This window comes from Vicia villosa, linkage group LG3 (assembly GCF_029867415.1).
Source record: "Vicia villosa cultivar HV-30 ecotype Madison, WI linkage group LG3, Vvil1.0, whole genome shotgun sequence".
NCBI classification, from domain to species: Eukaryota; Viridiplantae; Streptophyta; class Magnoliopsida; order Fabales; family Fabaceae; genus Vicia; species Vicia villosa.
In genome coordinates this window covers 66,411,126-66,431,804 of record NC_081182.1, presented here as the reverse complement: position 1 = coordinate 66,431,804, position 20,679 = coordinate 66,411,126, and the positions used below count along the sequence as shown (strand labels likewise).

The 20,679-nt window shown below is 46.0% G+C and overlaps 2 protein-coding genes across 5 annotated transcripts; one reads left to right on the top strand and one right to left on the bottom strand.

Moving 5' to 3' along the window:
* Positions 1 to 478: 478 nt before the first annotated feature.
* Positions 479 to 15,325, top strand: LOC131661743 (uncharacterized). 4 transcript variants are annotated; one of them, XR_009301224.1, is made up of 13 exons: positions 479 to 1,133; positions 1,226 to 1,286; positions 1,470 to 1,516; positions 1,604 to 1,696; positions 1,794 to 1,884; positions 2,033 to 2,081; positions 2,602 to 2,718; positions 2,800 to 2,947; positions 3,178 to 3,270; positions 3,348 to 3,416; positions 4,005 to 4,047; positions 4,125 to 14,092; positions 15,055 to 15,325. XR_009301224.1 is itself a non-coding variant. In XM_058931354.1 (12 exons), the coding sequence occupies exons 1-12, from the start codon at positions 798 to 800 to the stop codon at positions 15,153 to 15,155; spliced, it is 1,248 nt and encodes a 415-aa protein (XP_058787337.1). In that variant the 5' UTR covers positions 484 to 797; the 3' UTR covers positions 15,156 to 15,318. The 4 variants fall into 4 exon arrangements, 2 of the variants coding, with proteins under 2 accessions (XP_058787339.1, XP_058787337.1); XM_058931354.1 differs by lacking the exon at positions 4,125 to 14,092 and having other exon boundaries at positions 484 to 1,133; positions 15,055 to 15,318; XM_058931356.1 differs by lacking the exons at positions 4,005 to 4,047; positions 4,125 to 14,092.
* A 124-nt stretch (positions 15,326 to 15,449) lies between these two features.
* LOC131661742 (pentatricopeptide repeat-containing protein At1g74900, mitochondrial) lies at positions 15,450 to 17,828 on the bottom strand. Its single transcript, XM_058931353.1, has one exon. The coding sequence runs from the start codon at positions 17,762 to 17,764 to the stop codon at positions 16,271 to 16,273; it is 1,494 nt and encodes a 497-aa protein (XP_058787336.1). The 5' UTR covers positions 17,765 to 17,828; the 3' UTR covers positions 15,450 to 16,270.
* Positions 17,829 to 20,679: the final 2,851 nt, after the last annotated feature.

The window sequence follows — 20,679 nt, the reverse complement described above, 5'->3', positions numbered from 1 at the left end:
ATACTTTGTTCGGAAAGTGAACGAACACGATTCTTGAAGATATCCAAGATTATCATACCTTTTATCTAACAATGAACAACCTCATTCATTTGTCTCCTAATAAATTCAACACTGGAGTTATTGTAATCGGTAGAAAACAAATCTCTACAATGCCTAATAATATTCCTAAATTCCGTATAATCTGGTTTGCGAGAAGAGAAACTATCATCACAATTCATAATCTAATTCAAGCCCATATTGAGCCCATGTAACCAACGAAGAGCCGAAAGTAAGTCAATAGTCCCCCTCATGCAAACATCAAAATTGGAATCATTCATTCGGTTTTTGCCACACCACAACAGCACTGTGTTTATCATTCGGGTTTTAAAACCCATAACTCCATTTAGTTTTTAATAAAATTAAATTAGTTACTGTCAAAAACTTTTTTTATAGTTTTCTGCTGACAAAAAAACAGAATAACAGTAACAGACAAACCCGAGAAGGAGACGCTGATATAAGCAAAAAGTTTAGTGAGTTAATCTGATCTTTTAGAGGCGCATCAATTGCAACGGTAAAGATGTTAGATAGAGTTACAGACAGTTAAATTTCCCTCCCTCTCTCTCTCCCTCTCCTTCTCTCTCTATATCATTTTTGTTTGTAATTGGAAGCTGCATCGCACTTTCACATATTTCGTTGTTTACCGTGCCCCGCTCCGCACATTCATGTACGATACATCATAATCACAACAATCATCATTTAACATTCTCAACCTCACTTTTCTTCTTCTTTCTCACGGATCTCATCCAACTTCACCAAAAATGGGAATCACAGAAGAGAGAGTAGTGGCAGTTATCATGGTCGGAGGCCCCACCAAAGGCACACGATTCCGTCCATTATCATTCAACATTCCCAAACCACTCTTCCCATTAGCTGGACAACCCATGGTTCATCACCCTATCTCTGCTTGTCGAAAAATTCCCAATCTGGCTAGGATTTATCTCATTGGTTTCTATGAAGAACGCGAGTTCGCATTATACGTATCGTCCATCTCCAATGAACTTAAAATCCCGGTTAGATACTTGAAAGAGGATAAGCCTCATGGCTCTGCTGGTGGCCTTTATAACTTTAAAGATCTCATCATGGAAGAAGATCCGGTTTTTTTCTTCACCTTTCAATTTCTACATGTTTTATATATAGTACTAGTTTGATGATACTGATAGATTGATTATCACATATTGTATGACAGTCGCATATTTTCTTGCTCAATTGTGATGTTTGCTGCAGTTTTCCACTCCCACAAATGCTAGGTAATCTCTTTTCTCAAATAGATACTGTGTTTTATCATCATTATGTAGTAAGAACCCGCGCATCTGCATCTGATGTCTCTGCTCAACTACTGGATTAAAGAGACACTTACTAGCCATTTTTTAACTGTTATATAATTGATGGAACGGTTAGTTATTGATTTTTCTGTGCAATTTTGCATATAGATGCTCACAAAAAACATGGTGGCATGGGAACAATACTGGTTGTTAAGGTTGGAAATTGCAGGCACTTTGTTTTTTCGCTGTGACATTGTGGTCATTGGCATCCAGTTTGTGATTGTTTTCTCTTACTTTTGAAGGTTTCTCCGGAGTCAGCTAGCGAATTTGGGGAATTAGTTGCTGATCCGGTCACACATGAACTCTTGCATTACACGGAGAAACCTGAAACTTTTGTATGTTTGTGTTCTTAGATATGTCTTTAATTGGTGAACTAAAATTATTAAATTGTTTCTGTTTAGTGTCTTATGCTACCTGCTTACCTGAATGCAGGTTAGTGACCTTATAAACTGCGGTGTGTATATATTTACACCAGATATCTTTACTGCCATTGAGGGTGTTTCTTCTAATTGGAAAGACAGAGGCGAGTGAAATATCTTAGGCCACATCCATTAGTAAAGATGTGAAAATCTTCATCTATGGAATTTGTGCTGGATATATGGAATAGTAAATAACTGGAATTTATCTTCCTGTATATTAACTAATATAATTCATATGTCATTTTTTTGCAGCTAACTTAAGGCGTGTCTCCAGTTTTGAAGCAATGGTGCCAGACACGAGGTTTGAAGTTTTCTGTTTTTAAAAACTTAGCTGACTGAACTTTCTGAAATTTCATTCTGATCATAAGTAATATCAACAAGAATAATTCATGCAATGAACTTTAGCTTAATTTCTCGTCAATTATCTAAACAGTTTGCATATTTATAACTGTGTATGTATGCATATAAGAAAATAACATCAGTGTTGTTGAGCTGAGAATGCTATAGGATGGATGTGTGGTCACACAAAACTAGATAGTATTTGGAATGAAATCATTGGGGAATAAGTACAGATAACTCTTCCTATTATAGAATAGAGTATAGCATCTTGCCTTAGGCAGGTAGTACATGTGTGGAGAAAACCCATAAGAGCACCATTAAGGAGCGTCGGTAAAATGGACGATAATCCATCAGTTAGAGGTAACAGGAGACTAAGTAGGTGGAGAAAAATTTGATGGTTGTTCTTGTTGTATATGCACAGTGTGAAAATAAGGGTAGTTCATATGCTTTACTGTCATCTGATTCTGAAGAGTTCTTTGTAGGAATCATACAGCAAATTATGTCAGATTGGATCAAGATATCCTCTCACCTCTTGCAGGGAAGAAACAGTTGTATATACATGAAACTTTGGACTTCTGGGAACAAATCAAAACTCCTGGGTAAGCTAGAGTGCTCTGTTACATAATCATCATATCCTACATGTGTGATTATCATCATATATATTGACTTGATGCTTGCAGAATGTCCATAAGATGTTCGGCCTTGTATCTTTCACAATTTCGTCACACGGCGCCCCATCTATTAGCAAATGGAGATGGTATTAAGAAAGCCTACATCAGTGGTGATGTTTATATTCATCCATCAGCAAAAGTGAATCCGTCTGCAAAGGTTAATACTCTTTTTCTTCGATAGCTAGTTCTCCACCCTTGGGCTTTCCGTCATCTTAATTGCTCTGTTAGTCTTGATCTGTATAATATTTTTTTATTCATAACAAATTAATGTTATTAGTTGTGCTTCTGGTACATGATGCTTGAAATATGTGTTATGAGCTATACATTATAAAATCTAGATGTCTTGATATGTTATCAAAATTGACTTTTGTTAATGTGATTGAACAGATTGGTCCTGGTGTATCAATATCGGCAAATGCTCGTATAGGAGCTGGTGCAAGGCTCATAAATTGTATAGTCCTTGATGATGTCGAAATCAAGGCAAGTTTACACATTAATTGGTTTTTAAATGCATAAACATTTATGGAGCTTATAATTTTACATATTTCATCTTATAGGAAAATGCTGTTGTTCTTCATGCAATTGTTGGATGGAAATCCACCATTGGACGATGGGCACGTGTCCAGGCAAGTTTGGAAATTTTAATATTTAACTAAATTGTTCCACTAATTAAATGCTTGTTTTGTATTTTCTATTACTTGTATTTTTAAAATTGCTAAGAAGCTTTTTTAATTTATTTTTTTGCTGCAATAAATGATTATAATGCTGCATTTTCATCACATTTCTCACGTAGTTCTGTATGACAAGCATCCCACACAGATCTTAAGCCTGGACATGTAGCTTTTAGAATATAACCTGGTCTATCAGATCAGATATCATTATGCATGGTCTAGAAGTAGAACACAGACTTACGGACTCATCAGACAATTCTACTTTCAAAAACTTTGCTTTCTTTTTCAGTGATTATATGTTTAAACAATTAGCATCATCACCAGCATGTAATTTTAAGACTCCAATATATTTTTAGTCCTTCAAAATATGGTTATCCAAAACTTTTTGTCCCATTTTGATACCTTATTGTGTTGAGGGTGATTTACCCAACTACAGCATTCATAAAAATTGCTCGTTATTGTGTCACATTTTTCATCTCCTATCATTATTACCTTTTCTTTTTATTTTGCTATTTGTTTGCTAAATTGTTTAAACCAATTCAGGGTGGTGGAGATTACAATGCAAAACTCGGAGTTACTATACTTGGTACTTTTCTTAATGTTATGTTCATATTCTTATTTAATACCACTTTTGATCGTACCTGATCAGAAGAATCGTCGTAGGCTGCTCGGACTGGATCTTCTAGGAAGGAGGAGGAGGAGGGGGGGTGTACCTGCAAGGTACTCCAATGCCAAAGTAAGTTGACGAGCAAAGGAGCGCAAGTACTAGTTAAGAGTGAGTAAGAATTGAATACCTGACCCTCTAGTTAAAGAGGGTATATATAGCCCCCAGCGCTGGGCCATGATCTCGCTATTGGGTTGGATTCCCAAGCCCAACTAGGAGACTGCCAGGTTTCCTGAGCGGAAATATCGGAGGTGCGTGTACGCCCTCTGTCCTGGTTAACCGCTCCGAAGTCCAAGGGAGGACGCGGTCTTTTAGGAGCCACGTGGGATCCGAGTTATTCGGAGGATTGGATATGAAGGAGCCCTGCGCGGAGCAGGGTCCTCGGCAAGGACGATGTCCGGGGGAGAATGAACGCCGAGCGCGGTGTTGGTGCCGAGCAAGGCGTGTCGGAAGGCCATGAACTATACATGGGCCTCTGAGGCTTATTGGGCCGAAAGCGGTGTTGGGCCTAGTCTTGGCCCAGTCCAGAACAGGAGCCCCCCAAGTCGGAGTTTTCTGGTTAAGAAACTGTGACTTTGCTTCTACGCTCGGACCCCCATTTCTCGTGGTTGCTCGGTGGATCGGTCCTCGTTACATATACGCGCTCGGAGGAAAATCCAGTGGTGGGCGAAACGTCGCGCGTGGGAAGCACGCGCTGACGTGGCATAGGCATTGATGGCCTAGGGTCTAGGGGGCGGCGCCTGTCAGGAGAGGTGACGCTTCGCCTTCCGAGCCTTTTTCCTATAAAAGGGGGCGAATCCTCTCCTAAGGGAGTTTTCCTTTCTCTATTTATCTGCTCGGCTTCGATCAAGGGTTCCTCGGAGAATAATTTCCCAGCTCGTTCGTCATATCAAGATCGTTGCTTAGCGAAGGATTCTCCCCGGCCATCTACATCATGTCTGCAAGTAAGTTCGTTTAGCCTGTCGTTGCTTTACTATTTTTCATAGAATTTGTGTTTCGCTTTCGAGGTCTCCGCCATCGTCATCCTCCCCGGGTTATCTAAGCGATGCCCGGGGGTCGGCGTGGGTTAGCAGGCCGGAGTACGTTGGCGTTAAACTGCTTAAGATAAGCTTTCCGGTTGTCGTGTCATCTGTGAGTCCTCGGCTGACGAGCGTTGTTCCTCGATGGGCTCTGCTGCTCCTGCTCTACCCTTTCGCTTGCCTTGCGGTGGAAGGGTGGATTTGATAGAATATCGAATTCACTTCTCCCTTCTGCGTGCAGGTGAATCAGATTCGAGCGCTACCTCAAGAACCGGCTCGGACACCGACTCGACGACCAGTGATTCCGACAGCTCGACGGCAACTAGTTCCGACGTCGAAATTATTGAGGAAGATGGCACTCCCTCGGCCGAAGGCGCTCACACGGGATCCCCTGGTTCGAATGCCGAGGGAGGGGTTTCCCCTATGCCGTTATTCAGTTATGAACATACCGTTGCGCCCGATTGGATAGCCGAGGAGGCTCTGTCCGTTGTTTCTCGGTACACCGCGTCTCTGGATGGGGCGTTTACAGAAATTGAGGTCCTGGGGGAAGGAGATCCGCCCAATTATCAAATAGGTTGCCCGTCTCCGGACGAACGCATATGCTCTCGGTTTGCCGGGGACGGATTTGCGATGTACGATTACGTGTTTAGGGAGCTTGGCTTCCGGTTACCTTTCTCTGATTTTCAGGTTTCAGTCATGGCGTTTCTATCTCTGGCGCCGTCCCAAATTCATCCGAACGCCTTTGCTTTTATGCGGGCATTCGAGATTGTTTGTGATTATTTGGGTATAGGCGCAACGTCTGCGTTGTTCGGAAGGTGTTTTCGTGTTCAACGGCAGGCGTCAAACGGGCGGTACAGCTGGGTTTCGTTCAGGAACGCCGAGCGTAAACTCTTCGGAATGTATACTGATTCCGTGAAGGGTTTTAAGGATCGCTACTTCGTTGTCCGCCCCCTAAGTCCAACGGCCTATTCTTCGGTGTCGGATATGGTGGTCGAGCGGGATGCCGAGGGGGAGATAGTAAGGGATGAACATGGGCAGGAAGTAAAGGAGTTCTGCACGACGTTTCCGTTTTTCTGGTGGAAGGGTCATTTTGCGTCTCCTCCGAAGTACTACGCTTGGGAGGACGATGATTTGGATGATCAAGACCGGGAGTCATACTCGGTCCTCTGCAAATACGTAGATAGTTTTACCCTGTCTCGTTGGGTGACGAGGAATGGAGATCCCATACTGAACGAGGACGGGGTGCCGATCACGGAGCAGCGGCCTATTAATACTAAGGCTTTGCTAGCTTGTCGGACTCCCGAGGAGACCTGGGCGTTGTTAGGTTGTGTCCATTACCCTTGCTTTGTGATCTCTGTCCGGTATTTTGCTAACTCGTTTATTTTTTCTTTGCAGAGGCTATGCCGGAGAAGGAGGATAATATCCTGAAACAGGCATTGGATGCGAGGAAGAATCAGAAGAAGAAGAACCAGGGTACCGGAGCTGGAGAGAACTCAGGCTCGGCAGGCTCTCCTCACAAGATTCATGTCGACGAGAGGTTACCCAAGAGACCTCGTGCTTCCGAGGGGGGACGTCCAGACCAGTCGAACCTAGGTCCCGGGCGCGCCTTCGTGTTGCCTTCTTGCTACAAGGATGGAGGCTATTTTGAGAAGTTCCCCTTGGCTACCTCACCGGATGAAGCTCGTCGGATCAGTGATATGGATCCCCCGTCCCTTCAGAAACAGTTGGCGTGCGACAGTGCCGCCGTGGTGAGGGTCTTGGAGATGGCCCAAGTGTTGGCTAGTGGAGGTTCGGGCTCGACCGAGGCCCTGAAGGAGGCCGAGGCGGCTAAGAAGGTGGCCGAGGACAAGGTGAAGACCATGGAGGTCGAGCGCAAGGAGTTGAGGAAGAAGGTCGACGCGGCCCTGAAGCAGAAAGATGCGGAGGTCGCGGCTGAGAAGAAGAAGCTGGCTGACCTTCGACTCGAATGGGCTCCCTCGGCTGACGAGTCGCCGGATGTGGCAGCTCTGAAGTCTAGGGCTGAGTTTGCGGAGAAGATAGAAAACCTGAAGATAAGCCTGGCCGACATGGCCGACGTCGGTTTCGAGCGTGCTCTTAACCAGCTGAGGCTTCTGAACCCTGGTTTGAAGGAGGATAATGTCGGGCTCTCTTCGAGGATCGTAGATGGCGTGTTGGTGCCTGAGTCCCCGGGGAGCGAAGAGTAGAAAGTGTAGTTCCGGGCCTGCGTGTCCGTTTTTCTCGGCCTGCGTGCCATTCTTTTTGTTGGGCTATGCCCGGATAATTTTTGGGGCCTGCGTGCCCGGTAATGATTGTAACCTTTGACATCTCCGGCCAAGTTGGTCGGCAATTTTAATGTCTTTCAATTCTGCTTGCTTATATCTGTTTATTCTTACTTTCGGCGTTATCACTGTATGTTTGTTCTTTTTGATAACATTCCTGCCGTGCTTGTATGACGAGGTATTTCCTCTATACTTAGAGTATTTTGCGGTTGTTCTAGGTGACTGATGACTTATGCTCGGACATGCCGGAGAGTCACCAGTATACCTGTGATATTATTGGTTTTGTGGCTATGCTCGACCTAGATTGATTGCCCGGGCGTGTTGAGTACGGGCCGGGTGCGCAGAGCGGGTATGCGCTTTTAGCGAGCGCGAGACCGCGGTTGCGGCCAAGCGTTCGCGGCGTGAACGATCCCATCGCGAGCTGGGGTTCTGCCATGCAGGTACTTCCACGGGGGGTCTAGGTGTAGAATCCGCCGAGGGGTCGGTCCATCTATCCGACGAGAGGAACCGATCGTTGCTGTCGTGGAACACTCACGCCCGTACCGACGACGTGGATCCGTGCCCGTCCGTTACCTGAGTTTGGGTTAGAGGCCGGGCGTTTTAGCTTATGTTTAACTGTAATAACGTCTGAGTTTTTCAGCATTCCAGGGTCGAGCAAGTTTTTTACCGAGAAGATTCTCGAGGTAGTAGGCGCCGTTCTCGGTTTTGTCATAAACTCGGTACGGGCCTTCCCAGTTTGGGGCTAGCTTGCCTTCGCGCGAGTCTTTCATGTTTCTGCGAAGTACTAGGGCGCCGATTTCAAATTCGCGCTTTATAACTTTGGCGTTATGGCGAAGAGCTATTTGCTGTTTTAGTTTAGCTTCTCGGAGGGCTGACCCTGCTCGAATCTCTTCTACCATATCGAGTTCTTCCCTCATGGCCTCGTCGTTAAGTTCTTCCTCGAGGGGGAATTCGGTGCGCCGAGAAGGCTCTCGGATTTCTACGGGAATTACGGCTTCGGTGCCGTAGGTTAGTCGGAAAGGAGTTTCGCCTGTGCTCGAATGAGGCGTCGTCCTATACGCCCAGAGTACACTATGTAGTTCCTCGACCCAGGCTTTTTTGGCTTCGCCGAGTCTTCTCTTTAATCCTCGGAGGATGACTCGGTTGGCTGCCTCGGCCTGCCCGTTCGTCTGAGGGTGCTCGACTGAGGTGAAGTGTTGCTTCGTGCCAAGCTTGGCCACAAACTCCTGGAATTTTTTGTCAGTGAACTGGGTGCCATTGTCGGTGATTATGGCCTGAGGGACCCCGAACCGGGCAAGTATGTTTCGTTTGTAGAAACGGAGCACGTTTTGAGATGTGATCTTGGCAAGCGCCTCGGCTTCTATCCATTTCGTGAAGTAATCGACGGCGACCACGAGATATTTATTTTGGTACGAGCCGACCGGGAACGGTCCGAGGAGGTCCATTCCCCAGGTGGAAAAAGGCCAAGGGGAGGAGAGGGATTTAAGCTCGTTGGGGGGAGCTAGGTGCATGTCGGCGTGCCGCTGACATCTGTCGCATTTCTGGACATGCTGCTTGGCGTCCTGCTGCATAGTCGGCCAATAATAGCCGGCTCTGAGGGCTTTCCTCGCCAGAGATCGGCCGCCGAGATGCTGGCCGTTAATCCCCTCGTGAAGCTCTTGCAGTACTTCCGTTGCCTGTGAGTCGTCGATGCATTTCAGAAGGGGAATGGAGAAGCCGCGCCGATAGAGTTTATTTTCGATGACTGTGTACGAGCAGGCTCTCCTTTTAATGGCTGAAGCTTCCTTTGGATCGTCGGGGAGCTCGTCGTTCATGAGGTAATTGTATACCGGAGTCATCCAGCAATGGTCGTCTCCGATGGCAAACACTTGTATGGCCTGCGCGTTTTTGCCTACGCTCGGGTCGGACAAGATTTCTTGTATCACTGATTTGTTCCCTCCCTTCTTTCTCGTGCTTGCGAGCTTGGATAAGAGGTCGGCCCTCGAGTTGTGTTCCCGAGGGATGTGAGCGACGTCTGCCTTTGCGAATCCTTTCATCTTTTCTTTGACGAGCGATAGATACTCGGCTAGTGTATCGTTTTTGGCCTGGTAATCGCCGCTAACTTGCGACGCGACCAGTTGTGAATCGGTATAAATCACGACTTCCCGAGCGCCTACGTCTTTGGCAAGGCGTAGGCCTGCTAGGAGGGCTTCGTACTCGGCCTGGTTGTTCGATGTGGCGAAGGAGAGGACTAAGGATACTTCGATGAGGAGCCCCTCGTCGTTCTCCAAGATGATACCGGCTCCGCTGCCCGCGTGGCTTGAGGCGCCATCAACGTAGATGGTCCACTTATTCTCGGTGGGTGTTGGGGAGTTGGAGATCGTCGTCATCTCGGCCACGAAGTCGGCGAGTGCTTGGGCTTTTAGCGCTTTCCTGCCCTCGTACTGTATGTCGAACTCGGACAGTTCGAGGGACCATCTCAGCATTCTTCCGGCCATATCTGGTCGGCTGAGAAGCTGTTTGATCGGTTGGTCTGTCCGGACGATGATAGTGTGGGCGAGGAAGTAGTACCTCAGTCTTCTGGCGGCCGTTATTAGGGCCAGCGCGATTTTTTCTATCTGTTGATAGCGGACCTCGGGTCCTTGTAGGGCTTTGCTAGTGAAGTACACTGGCTTCTGCCCGTCTTCCGTTTCTCGGATCAGGGCCGCGCTGGCCGCCTCGCCAGAAATGGCCAAGTAGAGATAGAGAACCTCGTTGCTGTCTGGTCGGGATAGCACCGGGGGTTTGGAGAGCACTTGTTTGAGGTGGGATAATGCTTGTTCGCATTCCTCGGACCATTCGAAAGCTGCTTCCTTCCGAAGAAGCTTAAAGAATGGAAGTGCATGCTGGGCGGATTTTGCGACGAAGCGGGATAATGCCGTGAGCATTCCGTTTAGCACCTGGATGGATTTTTTGTTGGTGGGAGTAGGGAGGTCTGAGAATGCTCGGCATTTATCAGGGTTGGCTTCTATTCCTCGCTCTGTTAAGTAGAAGCCGAGGAATTTGCCCGCCCGCACTCCGAAGGTGCACTTCTCTGGATTGAAGCGCATCTTGCAGGACCTGGCCTGCTCGAAAACCCGCTCGAGATGTAGCGTGTGGTCGGAGTCTTCTCGAGATTTGACGATCATGTCGTCCATATACACCTCGAGCGTGTCGCCGATTTCTCCTCGGAAGACCTTGTTCATCATCCGCTGGTAAGTGGCTCCGGCGTTTTTGAGTCCGAAGGGCATTACGTTGTAGTAATAATTGCCCGATTCGGTCATGAAAGCCGTGCATTGTTTGTCGCATTTCGCCATGGGAATCTGGTTGTAACCAGAATAAGCGTCCATGAAGGACAACAGTTTATAGCCGGCCGAGTTGTCGACCAGTCTATCAATATTAGGTAAAGGGTAGGCGTCCTTTGGACATGCCCGGTTAACATCAGTATAATCAACGCACATTCTCCATTTTCCATTAGATTTTTTAACGAGTACAACATTTGAGAGCCAAGTTGAATACTTGGCCTCGGAAATAAATTTTGCCTCTAGGAGGTCTTTTACAGCTTTCTCGGCAGCCTCCGCTTTCTCGGGAGACTGCCGACGCCTACGTTGTACTACGGCCTTGGCGGTTGGATTGATGGAGAGGTGGTGACAGGCGACCTCAGGGTCGAGTCCGGGCATCTCTGCGGCGCTCCAGGCGAACAGGTCGGCATTGGCTCGAAGGCAGGCTACGAGTTGCTTCTTCGGTAGGTCAGGGATGCCTTTGCCGATCTTCACTGCTCTGTCGGGGTTGTCTCCCAGGGGGATCAGCTCGAAGTCTCCGTCGGGGACGGGCCGGACGGGATGAGGGGCTTTTGATAGTGTCTCTTCCCCGGATTTCAGTTCTTCCTGTGTAAACCTTGCGTCAAGGTCGACTGAGCTGACGTTGGCCGTTGGAACCTGATCTTCCCGAGGATGCTTGTCTTCGGCTCTTGGTTTTTTGTTGGAGCTGGTCGGAGGAGCGATCAGCTCTAGTCCTTTGACGGAGGCATCGAAGATCCTTCTCGCGGCTTCAATGTCGGCGTTGATGGTGGCCACTTTCCCTGTCCTCGTGTAAAACTTCATCTTCAGATGGACCGTGGAGGGTACGGCGGTTAGCTCGGCCAGTGTGGGGCGCCCGATGATGCAGTTGTACAATGTCTTGCAGTCGATTACCAAAAACCTGGTTTTGACTTGCCTGGACGCTTCCCCTTCTCCGAAGGTGACAATCAGCTCGACGTAGCCCCATGGTTTGGTGGTGGCTCCGTTAAAACCTTGGAGGTCGGAACCCACATAGGGAGTGAGGTGCGAGTCGTCCAGCTGTAGTGTGTGGAAGAGGTGGGCGTACATAATGTCGACTGAACTGCCCTCATCTACCAGGACCCGTCGCACATCGAAGTTTGCCATTCTGGCTCGGACGAGAAGGGGAATGGTGGCGTTTGGAGCTCCGCCGGGCAGTTCTTCGAGGTAGAAAGTGATTGGCTCTGACTTTCCTCGGAATTTCCGGAGAGTTGGGCCGAGATCTGCATTGGCGCTGAGTAGCTCGTCGAACTTTCTCTTGACCGAACTGACCGTGAGAGAGCCGGGGTCCCCGCCGTTGGAGATGACCATAGCGGTGGGGAAATGTTCCCAGGTGCTGAGGGCGGTCGTCACGCCGAGCGAAGGGATGAAGTCTTCCGGTCGGCTTACGGACAGTGCGACTTGAAGTGGTCTGCTGTCTGGTGAGTTCCCCTCGTCCGAGTTTCGAGGGATGCCTCTTCTGGGGGGTTCTCCCTTCTTGGTGTATCTTGCCAGGTGGCCCTCTTTGATCAGGGTCTCTATGGCATCTTTGAGATTTATGCACTCGTCGGTCATATGTCCGTGGCTTTTGTGGTACTTGCAGTACTTGGACTTGTCTGTCCCCGGTCTTGTAGGATTTGACTTCGGGGGCCTGATGTTGGATTTCTTGAACTCGGCGTTCTGGCAGTCGGCCAGAATTTTCTCCCGGGAGGTGTTCAAAGGAGTGTAGTCGTTGAAACGCCCTGCTGGTCCTCGCCGTTCTTTGACATCTCGGGATCGGTCGTCCCTTCTTTTGTCTTGTCCTCGGCGCGACCCCGGGTCTTCGAGGTTTGAGTTGCGAGAGGCACCGCTGCCCCTCGGGGCTCTGATTGCGGCTGCCTCGCCTTCCTCAAAATCGATGAATGCCTTTGCTTTGTTGAGGAGGTCATTCATCGAGTGCACCTTCTCAATCTTAATAGCTTTTTTGAAGTCACTGCCGGGGAGAAGTCCTCGCTCCAAGATGTACCTCTTCATGTAGTCTTCTGTCTGTACTTGGACGGCCTCCTTGTTGAATCTTTCAAGGTAATCTCGAAGAGGTTCGTTGGGTCCTTGTACTACGGCCTCGAGATTGGCTTCCGATTTCGGTTGCCGTCGGGAGGCTGTGAAGTGGCTCAAGAAGAGTTCTTTGAGCTCGGTCCAAGAATGGATGGAGTTCGAAGGGAGGTTCCTGTACCAATTCATCGCTCCCTTCCTGAGGGTGGTCGGGAAAATGCGGCATTTGATCGAGCCTCGGACGACGTGATAGTCCATGACCGCTTCGATGCTCCGGATATGGTCGTCGGGGTCAGTGGTTCCGTCGTATTGGTCCAACACTGGCGGTTTTTCCATTCCCCGAGGGAGGCGGGCTCTCCGGATACTGGCGGACAAGGGGCTGCGGAAGTCCTCCTCGTCGCTCGGTCCTGGTGAATTGTAGTGCCTGTTTCGTCGGGGATCCTCTTGGTTGTTACCCGTCGCAGCTTTGGAGGGGCCCCGACGGCCCTGTTCGGGGGAGGGGCTTCTTTGTTCAGCGGTTTCAGGTTTCTGGTTCTTCCTGTTCTTTCTGTGTGGAGAACGGGAACGAGTCCTCCGGCGGCGGTGTCTTCTCGGGGGAGACCTTGAAGAGGACGGGGAACGCCGACGGTATCTTCTCGGCGGCGAGCGTGAAGAGGAATAGGAGCGTGACCTGTAGCGCCTCCGTGGAGAAGGGCGACGTCGCCGCTGTCTTTCCAGTTCGTGAATTCGGTCATCCTGAATTCTGAGGAGGCTGTTCGTCAATTGTATTTCTTTGAGTAAGCGGACGGTGATGGGGTCAGCATCCTCGGGAATGTTGAGCGGTTCCTCTTCTTCCCCATGACGGGTTCTCCGCCTCTCGGAGGTGTGGGTGAATGAGGAAGCATGTTGCCCGTCTCGGGGGTCGGTCTCATTCACATTCTGGGCATGTTCCGGCACGTTGGTCGTTCTGATCTGCTCACCGTTCTGAACGTGCCCTTCTGGAGGAACATGGTCGACATTCTGGACCTGTTGTAGGACCTGCAACAGCTGGGTGTCCTGGGTTTCATGCCCGGACCTTTGTCGCCGACGATCCCCCCGACGATGATGAGCTAGCTCGCGGGAGGATTCCTCGATCAGCTCGTGGAGGAGGAAAGGGTCAGCGCTTGGGATGTTGTTGTTGTCAGCCATGACGATTGGAGATGATTAGCTTTGATCTTTGTTCTTTAAAGATGGGGAAGCAAGTTTCCCACAGACGGCGCCACTGATCGTACCTGATCAGAAGAATCGTCGTAGGCTGCTCGGACTGGATCTTCTAGGAAGGAGGAGGAGGAGGGGGGGTGTACCTGCAAGGTACTCCAATGCCAAAGTAAGTTGACGAGCAAAGGAGCGCAAGTACTAGTTAAGAGTGAGTAAGAATTGAATACCTGACCCTCTAGTTAAAGAGGGTATATATAGCCCCCAGCGCTGGGCCATGATCTCGCTATTGGGTTGGATTCCCAAGCCCAACTAGGAGACTGCCAGGTTTCCTGAGCGGAAATATCGGAGGTGCGTGTACGCCCTCTGTCCTGGTTAACCGCTCCGAAGTCCAAGGGAGGACGCGGTCTTTTAGGAGCCACGTGGGATCCGAGTTATTCGGAGGATTGGATATGAAGGAGCCCTGCGCGGAGCAGGGTCCTCGGCAAGGACGATGTCCGGGGGAGAATGAACGCCGAGCGCGGTGTTGGTGCCGAGCAAGGCGTGTCGGAAGGCCATGAACTATACATGGGCCTCTGAGGCTTATTGGGCCGAAAGCGGTGTTGGGCCTAGTCTTGGCCCAGTCCAGAACAACTTTCATCCCTAGGATCCAAATCCAATCTCTTGAAAATTTAACTCTTTTTTTTTAATAGGATATCCTTCAATTATCGACTACATTAGTACTACCTTTATCCATAATCATTTTGTATCTTGTTCTGCAAGCAATAGATAGTTTGATGAAAAATATAAATTAATCATCTCTCCTTAATAGTAAACTTAACGATATCAGCTTTTAACGAATCTAATATCACTACAAACGTTTTTAATTCTAATGATTTTAGTGTCTGTTTACTTTTACATTCCAAGTGGTCTAAACGCATGTATTTTCAACACTCCAATTTAGAGCTTCAGCTTTTTCACATAATTTTGTCTTAGAATCTGTTGCAGACTGCTTGGCTAGAAGTTTATCCAAACGTACACTTAGATAATTTAGTTTATATATTTAAAGACAGTGGCAGTAGTACTATTATTATGGGGAAAAAATGAACTAACAAAGCAATAACTCTGCAAATCTTGTTCTCATGCTATGACCAGGTGAATCTGTTGATGTTGAGGATGAGGTGGTGGTTATTAATAGCATTGTCCTTCCAAACAAGACCTTAAATGTTGGCGTGCAAGATGAGATTATATTATAGAACACGTCCTCTACTCGACTGTTGGCTTTTTCATTTTCCATATGATTGCATTTGCGTTGGGTTTAATATCTAGTTTAGAATTCCAAAAACATGTATATTGTTCATTTTGTCAGTGTTTGTACCAAAATATGTATTGTTGCATTAACATATTTGTGCTGCTATTTTAATACAGAAGAAATAAATTATTTCAAATATCATGTGTTTCAGTACCAAATTGATTGATCCTTCACACTCATATGTAAGGAACTTATTTTGTTGCTGCAAATTCAACATAAAAAATTGGTTGCCATTACAGATGTTTTTGTTACAGACAGAAATGTGCTACAAGTTAGTCATGATAGAATTAAAAAGCCAGGAAGAACTCAGATTCTAAATAATCCTGAAACTGTTGAGACTCCAAAGATAATATGCTCAGGATTGAAGAGGCTAAAGACAATGGTATTTGAGAATGCTATCAGAATACTTATAAATTACATTGATAAGCATCAAGTCACAGCTTGCAACCAGTGAAGGGAGTGTAAATGACTTCTCATGAATTTCGGTTGCAATTAGATTAGTCTCGAACAGGAAGCCTAACAGTAGAATTAACAAAAAAAAAAAAGTAGAAATAGTATGTGAAGCTCCAACCGTGTTCCGTTGTAGATGATACTTGCTAAACGTTTACCATGGGCACTTTCTCATTGAAAAAGCCGTGGTGAATTAGGGAGCTCTTCAATTCTCAGTTATTAAACTGCCAGACTGAAAGTCAAACCAATGTGCATAAGATGCGACACCAGCTGAAGAAAATAATTTACTTCAAGCCATTATTCTTCAAATCCTGTGGAGCTTGCATCACAGAGAGCTTCATTTTCCCCATGAAAGACTCGGTTTTTAATCTCAAACTTATTGTGTCAAAAATGCGACACCAGCTGCAAGAAAATAATTTACTTCAAGCCATTATTCTTTCTTCAAATACTGTGGAGCTTGCACCACAGAGAGCTTCATTTTCCCCAAAAAAGACTTTTAATCTCAAACTTGTGAAGCAACATATCAAGCTATAAAACCAGTTCATAATACACAGTAATGCAGGGGAGACAACATATATGGCTGTTCTGAGGAACCAAATCCAAACGTTGTCATAATTTCATATGACGAAGAACACGACCACACCTGCTTTGCATTCTTAAAATCTCATTAGCAAACTCTCGATTCCCCATTAGAACAAGTCCATTTAACACCCGATTAAAAGTAAACTTACGGGGCAAGAAACCTCTACCAACCATCTCCATCAACAACTTCCCAGCCACCACCAAATCCTCCGATTTCTTCCTCACAAACATAGCACTAATCAGAATATTATAGGTATCCAAATTGGGCAAACAAGTCCCATTCCCCATCTTTTCAAACAACTCCAAACCCTTTTCAAGTTCCCCCTCATCACAATAATAACGTATCACAACATTGTATGTCTGAACACTTGGCCTACACCCATGTTCTTCCATTCTCTTCATAAACTCCAAAGCTTTCTCCATTTCACCCGAATGACACAAACCTCTGATAACAACATTGTAAGTAGTCAAATTAGGCACACACCCTTTTCCCACCATCTCTTCAAAAACCAACAAAGCATTCTGCACACTATCCTTCTTACACAAAACCTGAATCAAAGCATTATAAGTAGCAACAGAAGGAATCAAACCCTCTTTCACCATCGCATCAAAAACCCTCTTCGATCTCTTAACCTCACCCGCAACACCAAATCCATGAACCATTGTAGTATAAGTAACAACATCAATTTCACACTTCCTCCTCTTCATCTCCAGAAAAAACTCCCAAGCTTCCTTCAACTGATTACACCTAAAATACCCTTTAAGCAATGTGTTATAAGTAACCATCGTTGGCGTAATTCCTCTCTCCACCATCTCCTTCATAACCTGCAACGCCATTGGCGTTCGCTTAATCAAACACCAACCATTCGCCATTATGTTATAACTAACACTATCACATTTAAACCTACCTTTGAATGTTTTAAACAAACTATACGCCATCTCAACGCGTCTCGTTTTACAGAGAACATCAAGGATTGTGTTGAACGAATTCAAATCCTGGTGGCAACCGTGTTCATGCATAGACAAAAATACTTTCACTGCCCGGTGAGCTTTTCCGCCCGTCGCATACCTTTCAGCGAGGATAGCGAATGCTCGAGGAGTCGGGCCGATACGGAGAGGCCGCATTCGGCCCACGAAAGCCCAAGCGGCATTGTAATCGCGCAAACGGGCTGCGATGTCAATGGCGTGTTCGAAGCTGGATGAGGAGTGAATGTAAGTTGGGTGGCGTTCTAGGTGTTTGAAGAATTGCAGGGCTTTGGGTCCGTGGTTCCAGAGACGCTTGAGAACATTGTTGACTAGCTGTGGGGTCCATTGGAAAGAGGGGTTTGATAGGGTTTCGGGGAGGGATGATGGATCTGATTCGAGGACGAGTTTTGCTACGGTGGCGTCTTCGGAAGGCGGTGGAGATTCAGGTACGGTGGCGAGGGTGTTTCGTATGAGCCAAATTGGGGGTTTTGGTGGGAAGAGATGGGAACTGTTCCAAGTTTGCTGAAGTGGTTTAGCCAATAACTTATTAAACATCTTCGGGATTTTCACATTTTTCGCTCAATTTTTCCTATTGTTGGAAGATTTAACTGGTTTGTCGACTGTGATGGTACAAATTATAATTGGGCTTTCTAAATAGTTGAAACGTTACCACTTCTTTTTTTCGGGATTGATTTTGGAACCCCCCGGGGAGAAGTCCCGCTGAAAATTCAAAAATACTTCTGATTCGGAAATGCATCTTCGAAATATTTTTTTTTATATTTTTCCAGAATTCAGAGATGTATCTCCGAAAACACTCATTTTATGGTGTTTTCGGAAATGCATCTCCGAAAGCACTGAAAATTCAAAATAAACGTTGGATTTTAACTGTCAGGTATTTTTTCGGAGATGCATCTCTGAAAAAATCTGTTTATATACAATTTTCCCTCCTTCACTATTTCATCATTTTCATCACAAACCCTCTCCAAAACCTCCATCATTCTCAATCAATTTTTCGTCTCAAAATCAAGTTTCAAATTGTTGATCATACTAAAGGAAGCATAGAAAGCTACAATTTGAGGTAAACATCATTCATTTTATCTCCTATTCCATTACATTGTTGTTGATTTAGGAGACTGAAAACTGCATCAGTTCGGAAGTATATTTCCGAAATAAATCACCTAACAAATTTCGGAAATGTACTTCCGAAATAAGGTCTGGCAGAAATAAAAAAACAGTTTTAACAGCTTTAGTATATTTTTGCATATGTTAGGTATGGTGCATCCGGACAACATTGTCACCGATGACTTAGAAGTTCCGGAATAGGTCAACGTTGATAAAGAGTCGGTTAACGATGTTAAAACCATGATCGTTACAGTGGATGTTCGACAACAATTTACAAATGATTTGAGCTTCGCCTGTCGTGAACAATTGCTTGATTGGGTTCGAAGTGAAGCTAGTAGACTTGGATTTGTCATTGTTAGTTCCGATAATGGAAGTAGTAGACTGAAAGCTTTTGTCGTGTTGAATAGCGAGAGGGGTGGGAAGTATGTACCAACAAACCGGGTGTTAAAACACGAAGACACGGGATCGAGAAAGTGTGGGTGTCCATTTAAGCTGCGCGTGACTCGTAGGATTGGTGATTTGTAACATTTTAGCGTCATTTGTGGAGTTCATAATCATGCCTTGGAAACCAAGCTACACGGGCATCCAATTGCGTGTCGGTTGTCCCGCGAAGAGAAGAATGTTATTTCGGACTTATCGACAATCAAAGTGGCGCCGAGAAACATACTTGCCAATTTGAAGCAAAAAAACCGGATAGTGTTTCAAATATCAAGCAAATATACAATGAACGGCACAATCTTAAAGTCTTGAAAATGGGCACGAGGTCGGAAATGCAACAACTTTTGAAAGTTTTGGGCGATAACCAATACGTTTCAAGCTTCCAAATGTGTGAGGACAAAATTCCGGTGCGTGACATATTTTGGATTCATCCCGAAAGTATCAAGTTATTCAACACATTTCCAACCGTTCTTGTAATGGATTCGACGTACAAGACCAACAAGTATAGGATTCCGCTTCTAGAAATTGTCAGTGTGACCTCGACGGACAAGACATTTTCGGTTGGATTTGCTTTTTGGAATGTGAGAAAGAAGATAACTTTACATGGGATTTGGGAATATGTGAGTATTTGTTGGTTTATCAAAAGAATATGTCAAGTGTCATTGTTACCGACCGAGATAATGCTTTGATGAATGCGGTCGATACCGTCTTGCCGACATCAACCGCGTTACTTTGTCGGTATCACATAACGTGCAATGTGAGAAGTAAGCTCAAACCTGCGGTTGGCACGAAAGAAAGAAATGATGACAACGGTAAAATCATCAAAGTTGGTGTTGTGGTAGATAAGATTATGGCCGCATGGAGGGAGATTTTAGATGCACGTCCCGAAGAGTTGTACACCGAGAAAGTGGTACAATTTAGGTCTTTGTTTGTGACTTTTAAGACTTTTTGTCATTACATCGAAAGTACTATCCTTGACAAAGTAAAAGAAAAAGTTGATTGTGCTTGGACGGGTCGAGTAAGACATCTTGGTTGCAATACAACTAACGGAGTTGAATTCGCACATGCGGCATTGAAGAAATGGTTGGGTGATAGCAAGGGGGATTTGTGTCGGGGATGGGACACCGTGAACCAACTGCTCCAAAATCAACATAATGAAATTCAAATATCGTTTGGTCGGAGAAAGACGGTTATGGAACACCGGTTTAAGGGCCAAAATCTATTCTTGCAATTGATTTTAAACATATCCTGTTCGGGATTGAATTTTATTTTTCATGAGGCGAAGCGGGCGGAGACAATAGGTCCGGATAGTTCAAATTGCGGTTGCACAATTAGAAAAACTTACGGGCTTCCATGTGCTTGTATACTTTCTAACAAGATGAAGTTAATTCACCAATACGCATGGATGAAGTAATTGACCATTGGAAAAAGCTCCGTTTTGATGATTTCGAGCCGCCGAAAGAGGGTGAATCCAAAATTACCATCTCAGACGAGTTGGAAGAGATAATGGATAAGTTTGTTAAAGCGGATGACACCATGAAATTGCACATAAAAGAACAATTGCGAAAAATTGTATTTCCGGAGACCAACGATTTGAAACCGCCATCTCAACCGGTTAAAACCAAAGGTGCGCCTAAAAAGCCAAAAAGTACCCAAGATGACACATCAACCAAATGAAATCCTTCCTACTTTGAACATGTTGATGCATTGATTCCGGATTCACCAACAACAAAGTCCAAGTGTAGTGCTAACAAAGGAGCCCGTGTTTCGAAGCTGCCGCGCACACCTCCGATAAAAAACCTCCAATGATCTACATTGATGAGACGCTGCTTTTTATGCATAAATATATTGATAACATAGTTGATGTTGGCACCGACGGTAATTGTGGGTATCGAGCCATTTCCAGTTTG